This window comes from Capra hircus, chromosome 17 (assembly GCF_001704415.2).
Source record: "Capra hircus breed San Clemente chromosome 17, ASM170441v1, whole genome shotgun sequence".
Lineage (NCBI taxonomy): Eukaryota > Metazoa > Chordata > Mammalia > Artiodactyla > Bovidae > Capra > Capra hircus.
Genome location: NC_030824.1, coordinates 7,203,920 through 7,220,434, shown reverse-complemented (window position 1 = coordinate 7,220,434; position 16,515 = coordinate 7,203,920). Strand labels below are relative to the sequence as shown.

The 16,515-nt window shown below is 50.8% G+C and overlaps 1 protein-coding gene across 1 annotated transcript in view; it reads right to left on the bottom strand.

The window, feature by feature from the left end:
* The window catches only part of ACACB (acetyl-CoA carboxylase beta), a 98,867-nt gene that overhangs the window by 45,943 nt on the left and 36,409 nt on the right, over positions 1-16,515 (bottom strand). The window contains 13 exon segments of the mRNA XM_018061094.1: positions 492-592; positions 2,060-2,248; positions 3,624-3,770; positions 6,209-6,343; positions 7,621-7,771; positions 9,222-9,367; positions 10,084-10,165; positions 11,692-11,795; positions 11,902-12,052; positions 13,708-13,798; positions 13,801-13,870; positions 15,364-15,525; positions 16,102-16,272. Of these exon segments, the coding sequence (XP_017916583.1) occupies positions 492-592; positions 2,060-2,248; positions 3,624-3,770; positions 6,209-6,343; positions 7,621-7,771; positions 9,222-9,367; positions 10,084-10,165; positions 11,692-11,795; positions 11,902-12,052; positions 13,708-13,798; positions 13,801-13,870; positions 15,364-15,525; positions 16,102-16,272 (1,700 nt within the window).

Genomic DNA, 16,515 nt, shown 5'->3' with positions numbered 1-16,515 from the left:
GAGATACTGAAGGACAGAGGAGCCTGGTGTGCTGCAGTCCATGGGTCGCAAAGAGTTGGTCATGACTGAGCAACTGAACAAGTTCTTTACCAATTCCTCCTTTGCAAGGATCCCCCAAAATCACAAGAATAATTTCTATAATCATTTACAGCTTACTAAGTCATTTCATTCCATTGTCTCATAAGCAAAGCTACCATGAGGACTTGCTGTGTTTCAGCACTTTACAAAAGTTAATCTACTGGTAATGCAAAATGATTCAGCATGTGAAGTGTTTTTAATTCCCATTTTACAGACCAGCAAACTGAGACTAGGAAGTAAAGGATGTTGCTTTGTTCTTCTGTTAGGCAGGGCTGTGCCAGGGCTGGAACTGGGGTCTCAGACCCCAGGCACTGTCGATTGGTTTGAGCCTGCCCTTCAGATAGCAGCACCCTGGGGCAACATGTGGATGAGAAAGTGTGACCACCACATCGCACGGAGGGCCCAGGACTCACTTCTGGACCAGCTGTACAATGCTCTGGGTGTTCATGAAGAAGACCTCCCGGTCGGCCTTCCGCTGCAGGGTGGCCGCATGGCAGTCCAGGATGGTGGCTATCTGAGCGGGAAAACAGGATAGGTCCCTCAGACCACACAATCTGTCCACCACACAGAAGTCACTGGAAGGACCCACACAGGTGCCCACGCATTCAAAAACCCTAGCCCAAAGCCCTCTGGCCCCCCAGAAACAGCTGTGTGTGCCCCACTCAACGTGTGGCTTGAGGACTAAAGAGTTCAGGACGACAACAATCACGCAAAGACTTATGCATGTTCACACCATCCCTCTTCACAAACACTCCAGGGAAAGAGGAGAAGGGAATTTCCAACACCAGGGCGCACGAGGATGCCAGATGGGTCCTATTTTTACAACTAGGTTGAATGCTATTGGCATACTGTATTGTGGCAACAAAAATACCTCGAATGAAAAACCTGCATCAATAACAAACTTCCAGAAGATTCCAACATGTATGATTCTCCACTGGGGTCCTCGAGAGCTGTTTTCATTATTTCTTAGTTGAGCTAGAATTCATACGCTATCATATTCCCCTCCTTCCTTTTAAAGTGTCTATTTAATTCAGTGGTTTGTACTATATTCAGAGAAATATGCAACCACCATCACTAATTTTAGAGCATTTTCATCACTACCCAAAGAAATCCTAGAGCCGTGGGCAGTCACTCACCCCTGCCCTGAGCCCCTGGCAAACACTAATCTACCGTCTCTTCTCCACGGATCTGCCGACTCTGGACGTTTCATATAAATGGAATTGGGCAACGTGAACTTTTGTGACTGGCTTTTTTCACTGAGAATCAAGTTTTTAAGGCTCATCCCCAGCGTAGCATGAATCATTTCATTCCTTCTTATGGCCAAACAATATTCCAACTTAGAAGCTGACTTCTGGGAATAAGCTGACTTACACTGACCTCGAGCTCCCCAAATTACTAACTCATGGGTGGGGGGTAATGGTGCAAGGAAGCCCTTCTCACCAGACCGAGGGCATGAAAATAAAAAAGAGAGGACTCTTCCAGATGTAGGTTTCCTTTAACATGCTTGATAAAAGCAACCCCCGCCCCAAAAAGAACAAAATGAGGTCATTGCAGAATTAGTAGAGATTTCTGATACTCCCCGGGAATGGCTTCCATTCTCAGAAAATATGATATATACGTAGAGCCCCACGACTGTCACCCTACACAAACCCGAGGAGGAAGAATCAACACTACACACCGGCGAGAAAAACTCACAACCTCCTCTCCTACGTCAGCCAGTGTAGTTCTGGAAAATGCTGACTATGTGCACCAACCACCTACTCCTGTTCCGAATCCCAGGACTACTGTTAACGGCTTATGTCCATCTAAAACTGCTGTTTTGGGGGAAAATGCTGGGATTCTGCAGAGAAGGCGTGAGAGAAAACTCTTTTTAGGCCCCAGCATCTCGGGCTGTCGGTGTGGGTCTCACAAAGCCTGATCTGATGAGAGGCTGGAGGTCCAGACTGATGGGGGGCTGAGCTCCTGGCGGGTGTGGTCCTACCTGCTGGCTGGGGAACTGGCAGAGCACCGAGGTGATGTTGCTGGCGTACTGGGCCATCACCCTGCGGACGGCCTTCTCCACAGGGGCGGGGATGCGGCCCGACACACTGGTCATGATCTCCTGCAGCTCCAGCAGCGGCAGCGACGGGTTCCGGAGGGTCCTCAGGAGCTTCTGCACCCAGTCCTTCAGCTGCAGCGGGACCAGAGCGTCAGCCTGAGGCCTGCAGGGGGCGTGGGTGCAGCCACCCAGCCCGGGGTGGGGGTCGCCCGACACACTAAGCCGTCCAGGCCCCGTGCGCTCTAGCAGCCAAAGGTCTAGACCTGGGAGCCTCTGGAACAGTCCAGGATGGAACGGCCCCGGCCACAGAGTGGGAGGAACACCCACCTGGCTTCCCCACCCGGGACGGCTCCACTCCCCATCCTGTGCATCCAAACTGCCAGCCTGGTGTGGGGTCAGGACATCAGGCTTTGCAAAGCACAGATGTTTGTGGGACGCTTGCTTTGTGCCAGACGCTGTTCAAGGACCCAAATGGACCTGTTCTCACTTGATCCTCAGAAACAACCCTAGGGAGTAGGTATAATCGGTACTCCCATTTTCCGTTTGAGGATATTGAAACAGAGAGGTTAATTAAGTTACCCAAAGTCACCTAGCTAGTAGGAAGCAACGCCAGGATGCAAACTCAGAAACTCTTAATAGCTGCACTGCCCTGTGCAGTTCTGGGTCACTGGAACTGTTGATGGTTTTGAATGGGAAGGAGAATGTTGTCAACCCCGTAATGTGGTTGTAAAGTCTGAACTTGAAATCATGCACACACTGGCAAGTACAGAGGCTAAAAAAATGTTGCAATGCTGGTAATTAGGCAGCCTAACATAGGGGCTAAGCACACGGACTCTGAAGCAGGAGGGTCAGGGTTCAAACCCCCTCTTTGCCTCCTTATGGGTGAAATAGGCAAGTTTTGTAGCCTGTGTCTCAGTTTCCTCTCCTATAAAATGGAAATAGTAAGAGTTCCTACCTCCCTGCTGTTGGGAAGGTAAAATGACTTAATTAGTGTTAAGTGCTTAGTGTGGTAGCTGGCACACAGCGTGTACCAGGCTAGAGCTGGCCATTATCACCAGGACCACCATCGCTGTGATGGACTGTTCTGGGAGAGGTGACGGAGCAGTGGTTTTATACCTACTGATGTCGAGTTCAGCAGCACAGGCCCTTCACAGAGGGCTGCAAATTTGAGGACTTACTTCTCTACAGACAAAGGGACCCTGGATGAACAGAGTTGTGTCTCTGGACAAAGTCGCTTCCTTACTGTGTCTTTAAGAGATGACCCACATCGACTCTTCTCTTACGGTGTGAACATTCTCAGTGTTGAGCTGAACTGAATCCCCAAAGGCAATGTAACCTTTACACCAGTTTATAATCAGAGAGAAACGAACTCTGATGTCTACAGTGAAACTGAGGAATCCCCTGAGAACAGGTCCTTGATGGAAACGACAGACTTTCTCATTTCTTACCCCAATAAAGATCTCTGGGATTTTTTGGGCTCTTCACCTACCCTGCACACGTGACCCACCTTGATGCTAAAAATAGGCTCCGGCAGACAGTAGCCATTCATGATGTTGGTGAGATTTTCCAGGACGCTGTGAAAAACCTGGTGCAGTTTCTCTCCGAGGATGGGCAGCATTGGCTGTGAGGGGAGCTCCCCCGCAAACGGCTCAGCCTGATGGGACACAACAGGAGCCAGAGGTCAAGACCACCGTGGCCTCCCAAAGAGCCGGACCAGCCAAGGGCCAAGGCAGAGCCACCGACACACGGTATGTACGCCACACGCACAGTGTGGTTAGGATGAAGCCTGAAGGGGAGGGGGAACAGAAGAAAGCATCCTACTGCAAAGTTAAAACTGCTCATACACACCCCTGTTTGAGGGTTCCAAATCTTCCCCTCGGTAAATACCGTAATCAATTATGCATTCCAAATAATTCTGGAGAGTGTTAGATGTGATTGTCTTTTTTAAAAAAATGTTCACATGTAGAGGTCAGGGGAAGTCATTGTGGCTTCTACATGAGTTAACTTGAATTTCATGCTAACTAAGCAGCCTGTTTATAGCCAAACACACACTGGACATCTGCTTTAATTATTAAAGAAAAGAGCACACTGACCAGAAGTACAGAAAGTCCATGTTAGAAATAGAGATGAGTATGGCTGAGTCCCTTTGCTGTCTGCTTGAAGCTATCACAACCTTACTGATTGGCTATACTCCAATACAAAATAAAAAGCTAAAAAATAAATAAAACAGTGATGCAGTGCCTTCCCTCCTGGGATGCCAATGCTGGTTCTCCTCTGAGGCTAGCAGGACTCCCTTCCTGGAGGCCAAGGCCATGGTGACTTGCTGTGCACATGTTGGTCTGATTTTTTCCTTTTCGTTTTTTTTTTTTTTTTTTTAATCTTAGAGGAAAGGCTTCCTGATTTGTTTCATGTTCATTGCTCCAACAAGACACAAAACTGTGCTGAAAACCATGCTTCTTGGGAGCGATTCCTCAGAGTTATCTGAAAGGTTGTCTTCCAGGCTGGGGTCCTCAGTTTGGCTCAAATAAAATTCTTTTCCTATTGCTGATTATTTTTGCTGACAGATGTTTTTGTTTGGCTTTGCTTGCTACCCAGTATCATCTCCCTATTTTTCTATTTCTTTTCAGCTTTGCTCAAATCCCAAAGAAGAATGCCTAGCACAGAGAAAATCTAGGAAACTCTCATACAAATGTACGTGCTTTTTGTAAATATTTGGCCGTAGAGGATTCTCAAACAGAAAGCTCCCCAAAGGGACTTCCTTGGTGGTCCAGTGGCTAAGGCTGTGTCTTACAATGCAGGGGGTACAGGTTCAAATCCTGGTCAGGGAACTAAGACTCCACATATTGTGAGGTGAGGCCAAACTTTTTTTTTTTTTTTTTAAAAAGGGGCAACACTGACTTCATGCATTCATTCACCTGTTAATTTATTTTACAAATATCCACTCAATATGGAGTAGGAAATGCCAATCCATTCCAGTATTCTTGCCTGGAAAATCCCAGGGACAGAGGAGCCTGGCGGGCTACAGTCCATGGGGTCGCAGAGTCGGACACGACTAAGCGACTGAGCACATCCACTCACCACCGGCCGTGTGAGGCACTGGAACCTGGGAGCTGGGGGCGTGCTATTCTGCTGGCCCAGAACCCTCAGCTTCCCATCCCCTCCACTCCGCTCCCAGCCCTGCAGGCTCCTCTCGCCCTTCAAGATCAACTGGAGGGCTTCCTCTCTTCACAATCTGCTGCTGCTTCTCCCTCTGGACCCCCAGAGCCAGTGGCCAAGGACGGTCCCTCTGATTGAGCTGAATTACAAAGATTTATCTGCCTGTCTTTCTCATAGGCAATCATGAGCCTGCTGGGACTGGTGGCTGGGTTCCTGTCTCCAGAACCCAGCCGGGCGGGAAACGTCTGCTAAAACGAATCGCAAGGTAGACACAGATTCATCTCCTGTTATCTAACAAAGCTCACTCTATTCCTAGCTTTGGGAACCCTTGAAAGACAATAACGAAAAGAAAGAGGAGAAAACAAATGAAACTGATAGGATACTTTGGAGAAAAGAGACAATTTTTTTTTTTTAATGCTTTTCTAGCTTTTTTTCTTCCTGGGCATATATTCTAATTATTGTAGAGAAAAACAAACAAACATTACCTGCATGAATGGGGAGCCACCTCCCCGCACGCCTGGCTTACTGTAGGAGGGCAGGTCATTTCACGTCACGGAGACGTGACAATGCTATATAAAGCACTGCGGGGCAGAGGGCTGCATCACAGTTTACAGGAAATGAGAGGACGAGCCCTGCGCGCATCTGGGGGAAGGTTCCTCTGGGCAGAGGGAGCTGGCCCTGAGGGGGAGGAGTTCAGGGCGTGTGATTAAGGGGGAGAGGGAGGCAGGGGGTGAAGCCAGGGAAGAAAGCGGGACGCAGCCCCTGGGGGACCCTGAAGATCATCGGAAGCACGTGGGTTTTGCTCTTAGTGGGGTGCTGAGGAGGGTGTGGCCACAGGCAGGCACGTTCCTGTGCCCATCGTGGTGGGTGAGGCTCGAGGGCCAGGAGCCACCAGCCTGTCCGGCTCACGGAGTAGCTGTGCCGGGTGTCACATACCGGGCGCACTTTAGAAGGGTCATCGAGCTCCAGCCTGGCCACCAGGCAGCCAGCTTCCAGCACAGCCCCCGGGCGCCTGACATACTTCACCCGGCCACTTTCCTGCACGTTCAGGGTTGTGGTCATCTTCATGACCTGTTTTGCACAAAGAAGTGATTTCTACTTAGGTGGAGCCCCTCAGGTCTGGCCTGGGTCACCCCAAACTAGCAATTCTGGAGCACAGACCATGTCACTTACAAAGAATGACCCTGTGGGCAGAGTTCAAGTGCAGTGGGGAGAGAGAGGCAGCATTTACACAATCTATTGTGTGCCAGGCACGGCGCTGGTCATAAATCTTTACCGTCTGCAAAGCCAGTCAGGGAGGCTTGTGTTCACTGTGCCCATTTTACAGCGGTGGAAACTGCTCCTTATTTCCAAAGGAAGGCCTTTCTCTTAGAAACACAGCTAAATCATAGGATGTAGGGTGATTGATACCTATCTTCCTAAAATGAGGTACATTTTATGACTGGCTCCTTTTCTTAAAGGCAGAGAGAAAACCCTCTGGGGAACGAAGAATGTGCTTCCAGCCCAGTCATCAGCCTCTTTAACTGGTCTGAGTCTGGCCGTGTGGACACGATGAATGTTGTTAGCATGTATGGGCTTTAGACAGGACCATCCTGCCCTTTGCTCAAAAGTTCATAGCTTGGTCACTCAGGTCAGCCAGGCCTGGGCTGGACCCCTGCACCCCACCCATCACTCTGTGATCTCTAGCACATGCCGTCTGCTCTCTGAGCCTCAGTTTCCCTAACTGTAAAATGGGGGGTGGGGAAATGACAGGCTTGTCTCATAGGGCACTGATAAGGATTAAGCCGGAGGGCACACAGCAGGAGGCCAAGAGGCGCCAGCTCCTAATACTGCTGCAGCTTCATTACAAAATTCTTTCTTTTCCTTGGCAGCAGAGAATGAGCAGGTTGGAATCCTGGCTTTGTGTGACCTTGAGTGACTTTCTTAGGCTGCCTGGGTCCCATGTCTTCCTGTGCAAAATGGAGGTTCTGTATGGGTCCAACTCATGATTGCCAGGAAGGTTAAAGAAGGAATTAAGACAGAGAAAATGCTTAGAAGGGTGCCTGCCACGTGGTAAGTGCTTTGCAGGTGTTGGGTTACCACTTTTTAACTGTCAGCATCATTATCATTTATCAGCTGGGGAGGTATACATTTTTTGAGATTTTTTTTTTTCCCATGGAATAAGGCAGGGAACTGGGGCTGAACCCCTCACGTAGTGGCTCTTTGAGGGATCTGCACGAGAGAGCTCAGGAGGAAGGGGCGGTCTGTTGGCTTGAGTGCAGCAGCCTGCCCAGAGGGTCCTCCCCTGGGGAGCAGGTGTGAGGGCGGCCCGGCTGCAGCCCCACCCTGGGGGCCAGCTCTGCAGTCACCTCTATCTCGGCGTAGCTGCCCCCAGCTTCAACATGTTCCCCGTCCGCCACGGTGTACTTCACCAGCTTCCCAGCCGAAGGGGATCTCAGGACTGTGGGGTCATTCTCCTTCTCAAACACGCACGTCTTGTTACCAATGGTGATTCGGTAACTGGAGAGAGAAGGAGGTGGTGGGGACACAGGAGGGCACCATCTACCAAGGTGCCGGAGTCAGGCTTCTGACAGTGTCTTCCCTCCCTAACAGCAGCCTGGAGCATCACCCTGGGATGGTTTGAGCGACTCACTCCACTCTTCCCAAATGGTGTTGACAATTACCCCAAAGACTCTGGGGGTGAGCTGGGGTGGGGCCCCTTCCTGGCAGAAAACTAGCTTCTTTTCCCTTACATAATTCCAACAGGCTCTGGCACAGAGAAAGCAATCAGCAATATCGATATTATTCAATACATACTGACCCAGGGAAAGGCTTCTCCTTATAACAGAACCGCTTCCCTGGTGGCTCAGACGGTAAAGAATCTGCCTGCAGTGAGGGAGACCTGGGTTCGATCCCTGGGTTGGGACGATCCCCTGAAGGGAATAGCTCCAGTATTTTTCCCTGGAGAATCCCCAAGGACAGAGGAGCTCTGGTCCAGGGTCGCAGAGTCAGATATGACTGAGAGACTAACTCTTTCACTTTCTGTAACAGAACCGGGAAGAGCATGCCCCATGGGCGGTGCCTATAATCACCCTAAATATTCTTGGCAGAGAGAACACGGGTTAAAAAGAGGTAACACAATGCCAATCTGGGGTGTATCTTGTCTGCCTTCTTCCATGGACTTGGAAAGGAACCTGCATTCCCTAACTGGTTTTCAGGTCTGGGACCTCTGGAACCCCCACCTCCATCCCTCCGCCACTTTACTCTTCTTGGCCTGGGGTCTTTGCTGCCTGTCAGCGGTGGGAGTAGGGGTTTGTGTTTCATTGTGTGAGCTCGGGCTGGTCAGACACCCCAGAGTAACAGGGTCTCTGTCTCGCGAGGCTCCCCCACTGAGCGCTTCCAGGTCACCCCATGCTCCACCCACCCTGACCCACAGCAACCTTCCCTGCAGCCATCCGCTTGTTCGATGTGTCTTTTTCCCGACAAGACTCCATGAGTCGTGACCACGGCTCTCTGCTGACACCTAGCCTGACACCTGGGGTAAGTACTGAGTTGGCCAGAAAGTTTATTCGTAGATAACATCTTATAGAAAGACCCAAGCAAACGTTTTGGCCAACCCAACAGATGATCATATAAATAGCCATTACCCTAACTGGATAACCGCATCTTCTCCCAGCCCTGCTCCAATGGGTGTGGACACTGCAGCTCAGACCCAGAGCCGCTGGGACTCAGTGCACACCTCACAGGCTGTGGAGCTGGAAGCCCTGAATCCGTCCACATTGCGAGAAAAGGGATGCCTAGGGACCTTCCATGGATGCCAACCTGCAGCCTGGGATTCCACCCTCAAGATGAATCCCCCAAGAGCCCCAGAAGGTCCTGGAGAAGGTGCCTCGGCTGAGAGCCTGAGCCTGTGCACAGACCCCACGGTGGGCGGGTGGGGGAGCTGGCTTGGGTGTCCCTGGCCACACACCTGTCCACCTCCTCCTTCATGTAGGTGGTGTAGCTGTTGCCGCTGCAGGACAGCAGTAGCCCCCCGTCGTTGAGCCGGTGGGCGTCGATCTCGATGTGAGAGCCGTTCATGATGAGGACGAACATGGTCGGAGACTGCCGGGCCACCTGTGGGGACAGGTTCTGCCCTTGAGCCGTGGTTCTGCTCGCATACTGTGAGGGGTTGAACAGTGTCCCCCCAAGTCCATGTCCTTCCCAGAACCTTGGCTTGTCACCTTACTCAGAAACAGGGTCTTTGCAGATGTAGTCAGTTAAGGAGGGACGCCGGCTTAGGGTGAGCCCTGAATCCAGTCTGACTGGTATTCTTGTAAGACGAGAAGAGACCAGACAGGCACAGGGTGATGAAGACAGACACAGACACACTCACAGGTGGCCATACAAAGCCAGAGGCTGGCGGCAATTGGAGTGATAACCTCTAAGCCAGGGAACACCGAGGACTGTCCACGACCACCGGAAGCTAGGAAAGGGGTGGTTCCTGGGAGCCTAAGAGACCACAGCACAGCCAACACCTTGATGTTGGACTTCTGGCCTCCAGAACTGAGAGACAATGAATTTCTGGTGAAACTGGTGAAGACACCGGTTTATGGAACTTAATTACGGCAGCTGTGGGAAACCAATACAAGCTCTATTATGCTTTGTTTGTGCATGAGGTCCAAGCCTACGGGTTCTGTACCCAAAGCCCATAGGTTTCAAGGTCATGGAACTGCAAGGGGAGTCCCGGGAGCAGGCATGAGAAAATCCATTGCAGGGGTGGTGTGTGGCAGAAATAAAACTCCCTTGAGCCCCCAGAGTGTTGGAGACATCCAAGAAATAGAGACCTTTACCTTGAGGATGTACTTGACGCCTCCATAAATTAATTCCACGTCCACGATGTTCAGCAGAGAGTCTGCGGGGAGGACTTGGCCCCTGGGAGAGAAGACAGACCTGCAGTAAGTCTAGGAGTGACCAGGAACTCTGTGGCCACCCATTCTCTGGATTTTAAAAGCCACCTGCTCTTTGCCTCTCCTAACCGTCACCACGGCTGGTTGATAAAGTCAAGGGATGGACAGTCCCAAGGAACCTGATACCCCTTAGAACTGAAGGGAACTGGTCTTGCTGCAGGATGTGAAATTTCAGAAGGGCTTCCCAAGATGCAAACTCCATGCTGCTGCTTCTCGGAAAAAGTCCTTATGCGGGAATCCTGCCACCTGCTTGTGAAAGAAACCAGTGCACAGACAGGGCCTCTGCTGCTGCTGTTTAGGTGCTTCGGTCGTGTCTGACTGTGTGCAATCCTATGGACTATAGCTTGCCGGCTCCTCTGTCCATGGGAGTCCCCAGGCAAGAATACTGGAGTGGATTGCCATGCCCTCCTCAGGACACCTTCCCAACCCAGGGATCAAACCCAGGTCTCCTGCACTGCAGGCAGACTCTTTACCGCTGAGCCACCAGGGAAGCCCATATTGTGACTCTATTACCGTTCAAAAGCATATTGTCTGGGACGTCCCTGGTGGTCCAATGGCTAAGACTTGGCGCTTACAACACAGGGGACCTGGGTTTGATTTCCAGTCAGGGAACTAGATCCCACAGGCTGCAACTAAGACCCAGTGCAGCCAAATAAATAAGAATATTTTTTTAAAAAGCACATGATCCAAGAACTAAAACCTTTCATCCTTCTAGTTCCCTTTTGGTAGTCTCCTTTGCTCATCACGGTGGTTTTCAATGGGGGCGAGGTAGGGGGAGGGAGATTTCTGCCTCTCCCCAGAGGACAGATGGCAGTATCTGGAGACACACTCGATTGTCCTGACTTCCGGAGGAGGAGGGGACGCTCTGGATGGGCTAACGTCCCATCTGGCACAGGTCAGCCTTCACCACAAAAGATGACCCAGCCCCAAATGCCAGTGGTACAGAGGCTGGGAAACCCTGGTCCATCCTAAGAGGGACCTCCTGGCCATCTTCATGGGGTCCATTTCACTGGCCACCTGATTCATTTATAGAGGTGACCTATAACCTGCTTTGCTTCTCAAGTTCACATCTTCCTCTCTGAACTCCTGCCCGTTGTAACTTAACTTACACAAGTCAGCATGAGTATGTACGTGGCTGTCAGTAGGATGACGGCTGTCTTGGCCTTGAGACTCCCTCTCGTCCCCCCACCCCAATCATCCAGCCTCTTCCAGGGCATCCCAGGTGTATCTGAGGAATTCTACAGAGGCAAGCACGTTGGAAGGACTGATGCCGAAGATGGAGCTCCAATACTTTGGCCACCTGATGCAAAGAGCCGACTCACTGGACAAGACCCTGATGCTCGGAAAGACTGAGGGCAGGGGGAGAAGGTGACGACAGGAGGGGTTCACTGACTGCGGGGTGACTGATTTGCACCCAAAGAACACACGTGTCTACCTTACTTGCCACAACACGTATCCCAAGAGGGGAAAGGAAGTACCCCTACGCCCTACCTTTCCAGTGAATGTAGGAAATCCGTCATGCATGTTCTAAACATGGAGTCGGCCACGTTCAAGGCTCCGCACACGACCCCGAGCATGATATCTGGCTTCTCAGCCTGGGAGAGACTCTGTGCGTCAGTATCCACAGGGACCAAGGCCACAGGGAGCCGGGGGAGGGTGGTGGTTCCGGGACCCCCAGGGGAGATGCATGCAGCCCTCTACCTGCACTTTCTCGGCAATGAGGTTATCCAACCAGCTGGTGTCAATGTCGTTGCTCTGAAAGTTCTCAGTCTCCAGAAGGTTGGTGAGATATTCCACAGTTGTCCTGAAGTCGCCCCGGATGGATAGTTCCTTCAAAGCCACCACCATGTTCCTTGAGGGGAGGGCACACAGATTGTTTTCCCAATTCACCTATGTGTCATCAGCTCCAGCACGGTTCCCAATGAGCCAGAACCGTAGAGAAGAGAGTGTCCCAAATCAGACAGCCTCCAGCATGGACTGGGCCAGTGACTAAACCGCCCAGGCCTCAGTGTCCTCATCTGGAAAATGGGGGGATAACTCTGCCTTCTCACAGGTACTTGGGGATTCAAATGAGACAACCCATATAAAGAACATGGTCCCTGATCAGTAAATGTTAGCTGCTATGAAATGATTAATTAGTGATTATAATTGTTATCAACCTTGCCAGTCACTTTGACCCTCTCTCCTGCTGGACCTGTCAAAATCCCTCAGTGTCCCAAGGAGGAGTCATTCTCTAGCTGTCCACCCAGCTGCCCAGTGCGCCTGGGGTGCGTGGACAGATGGCTGACACCCCTTCCCCACTCTGCGCAACGCAGTCGCCAGCTTGGCTGTAACCACCTCGTTTCCCAGAGGGGCCCCCTCCCATCAAACACATGTCCAGTCTAAAGGGCAGAAAACTCCACTCTCTATGAAATCAGGGAGAGTGTTATAGGGGAAACACACCAGATGATATCGCTTATACATGGAATCTAAAATACGACGCCAGTGAACGTCCTCACGAAACAGGAACAGACTCACAGACACAGAGAACAGACTTGTGATTGCCAAGGGGTGGGGGTGGGGGAGGGATGAGTGGGAGGCCAGGGTTAGCAGATGCAGACTGTTATCTATAGGATGGACAAACAGCAACGTCTTACTGTATAGCACAGAGAACTGTATTCAATATCTTACGATAACCCGTAACTGAAAAGGATATTTTAAAAAAGGAATGTACACATATATGTGTTTAACCGAATCACTTTGCTGCTGCTGCTGAGTCACTTCAGTCGTGTCCGACCCTGTGCGACCCCATAGACGGCAGCCCACCAGGCTCCCCCGTCCCTGGGACTCTCCAGGCAAGAACACTGGAGTGGGTTGCCATTTCCTTCTCCAATGCAGGAAAGGGAAAAGTGAAAGTGAAGTTGCTCAGTCGTGTCCGACTCTCTGCGACCCCATGGCCTGCAGCCCACCAGGCTCCTCTGTCCATGGGGTTTTTCAGGCAAGAGTACTGGAGTGGGGCGCCACTGCCTGCTCTGAATCACTTTGCTATACATCAGTAATTAAGACAACACTGTAAATCAACTATACTTCAATTTTTAAAAAGATGTAGGTGTTTTGGCATTTGAGGACTTCTTTGTCAATGTGGATTTCTCGGGGAACTACTTAAGAGACTTAAATTTAAAAGAGGGCCCCTGCACCATTTTTTTTTTGTTTTTAAATAAAAAGCTATAGCACTGAGCACCTTTTAAACTCCTGGAATCACCTTGAACATTCTTTGGATCACCTTCAAGTTCAACCTGTAACAAGCTCAAGATCAGTGACCTTGGTGAACTGATTCCATGTATGTTGTCACAGGTCTCAAACGAGGGAAGAGGGCAGATTGTGTTCTTGGACTTTGGCATAAGGTGTTTAAGATAAGGTCTGCTCTTCATCCCCCTAACTGCTCTGCGTCTGAAGCCACAGGCTAATAATTTCTAGTTTCTCAAAGGAAGGGGTGGAAGGAAGGGAGGGAGGGAGGGAGATACTAACGAAATAGCCTCTTCCCGGTTCTCCCCCCAGGAGAAGCAGTGCCCAAACTGGGAATCCGTAAATTCGTGTAAGCCACCAGTCGCAGCCACCTGAAGTAACCCCATACGTTCTTGCTGCTGCGGAAATTCAATTCTTGGACCGTTCCGGAGCTTGGCTTAAACCCCTGCAGCCCAGACAGAAAAAGCAAAACAGAAGAAATTATTACTCCAGATCTATTTTCATCAGAATTAAATCCTAGGAAAACCCAAGAGCCCCTCCCACACCCGAGAGCTTAGTGTGATCAATAAAATATTGATACTTGTCATGAGCAGTGCAGGTGTATCCATGTGAGCACGTCAAGGTGTGGAATTTTTATTCTTAAAAAAAAAGAGTTGAAAGATAACAACCGAGTTGGGGACCGGTAATCACCTGATGGAGCTGAGTGACGGTACCTACTGATTTTACGTGCTTGCCATTGTCGATCAGAAAATGTTTATAAGAGAGGGATTTCCAATTCTAGACTATGAAAAGTCTGGCAGATACAGAAACGCAATGTTAGCCCTAGTTGATGCTAACGCACACATAAACTCCCTTTGTGAGAACGACCCACCCCCTTCTGAGTATAATGCTGGTAAAAGGGGAGAGGTGGGTTTGATGCTCTGGCCTGGATCGCCTGTGATAAAGGCATTCATTTTGGCAGACATGCTTGGAGGCGAGAGATGCAAAGTTTCAGGTGTCTGGGTTTTTTCTATACGTGGTCCTCCATCCTGTGAATAAGCCATCAACTCCCTAAAAGTCTCCCACTTTGCCTGCCCACCACTGGAATTGATTGTTTGTTCTCAGCCAAAGATCCCAAACTAATACAGTCACCATAGGAGAGAGGGGATAAAACTTCTCTCATCCCAAGTTTCTTGAATGAAGTCATTAAATAACTAAATCGTCGATTATGGTGGTTATGTGACAACTGTTAGTATACACGTAAACTGTGACAGACGCTAGCTGCTTGGTACTTTAAGGCACAAGTAAGAACAAGTCACAGAGGGACTCCTTAGACCAGGGGTCCCCAACCACTGGGATCTAATGCCTGATGATCTGAGGTGCAGCTGATGTAATAACAATAGAAAGAAAACACACAATAAATGCCATGTGCTTGAATCATCCGCAAACCATCCCCACCCCCAACCCTGGTCCACGGGAAAACTGTCTTCTTGAAACCAGTCTCTGGTACCAAAAAGGTTGGGGACCGCTGCCTTAGACTGTATGTTGTATGTAGTCAAAAGTTCACGGGGCCAGAAATCCAAGGATCTGCGCTCTAAACCCAGCTGCCCGTCCCACAGGTGGACATATGTGACCTTTGCAGTGCACCACTGGGACTCGGCCCTGGGCTCAGCAGGTCCTGGGCATGAGGCGGGTCGTCCCACCCTCTGGAGCTGTGATATAGGGTGACAATGCCCTGAGGCGTGGCTGTCCTCTGACACACCAGGCATCTGCCTGGTGCCTGGCACACAGCACCTGTGGATAAACCCTTTCATCCCTTCCCTTCCCGCACTTCAGTTTCCTTGTCTGTAAACTGTGAGGTCTGGGCGTCTCCTCCAGGCTAAGGTTTGGGGTCTGCCCCAAGCTGGGAGGTTGGAGGTAGTGGAAACGCAGGCCCCCTACCACCACCCCCCGACTTGCCTCATCTGGGTTTTCGCTGGTGATTCTGGCTGCGATGACATGGCCTCGGGCAATGGGAGGGTTGCTAGGGGTCTCAAAAGAAATGGGCGTCATCCCCCACGGGGACTCTCCATACAGAAGCCGGATATCCTTCAGCCGGTACAGCGGCACACCCATGGCGATCTGAAATCAAGAAGTCTATCCCATGAGAGGGTCAGTCCTCGAACCCAGAGCACAGAGCTACAAGTACAGTGAATGATTTGGAATATACTGAGCTCCTCCTGGGGCCACAAGATGGTACAACATGGGAGACGCAAGGAAAGAAAGAGACAGCTTGCCTCTGCCCCCTTGGAGCCGTGTCCTTGGGCAAAGAAGCAACAGTCACAACACATAATGGGCATCAGATAAAAGTTACAGACTCTTAGTAGGTGGGAGGGGAGGGGAAACAGCGTCCAGGTGCAGAGCTAAAGAAAGTTTTGTGAAGGACGCAGGGAAAGCTGATCTGGAGGAATGAGGAAGAAGCGGATGACGGAGGACATCAGCTGAGCCAAAGGATCACACTGAGTCTACTGGGTCTTAGGATGTGACCGACTCAAAGGGACCTGTGGCATATCCTACCAGAGTGTGTGAGTGACTCCCAGCAGGAAGCAATGACCAGGCCAGTTCAAATGGAGGGAGGTCTGACCTAAGCAGGACAGGAGACCCCCACCCTCAGCTCTGGGCAGAAGCCCCCGCAGGGCTCAGAGCCCGTCTCCTTGCCTGCAGCTGGGCAGCAGGCAGGTTGACATCCGCAATCATTTCTGTGCAGGGATGTTCCACCTGCAGGCGGGGATTCAGCTCCAAGAAGTGGAAGCTGCCATCCTGGCTGTAGAGGTACTCGACAGTCCCCGCGCTCACATAGCCCACCGTCTTGGCCAGGCGCACAGCACACTGCAGACAAGATGGGGAAGAAGGGGGTGCCGGTGGTTTTCTCGGGGTGTGGGGGGGAAACATCCCGGTTTCCCGACCGAATGCAGGCTGAGGACCTGCAGTGTGTAAATGACCTCAGGACCTCAGAGATCATAGCTCAATAAACCTGCGTGAGGCTAAATTCATCTCCTCCCTCCACCCCCTGCCCCTTCATCTCTTCCTGGATACCCACTCCACTTTGGCAACTTGGGCATTGAGAGCTCT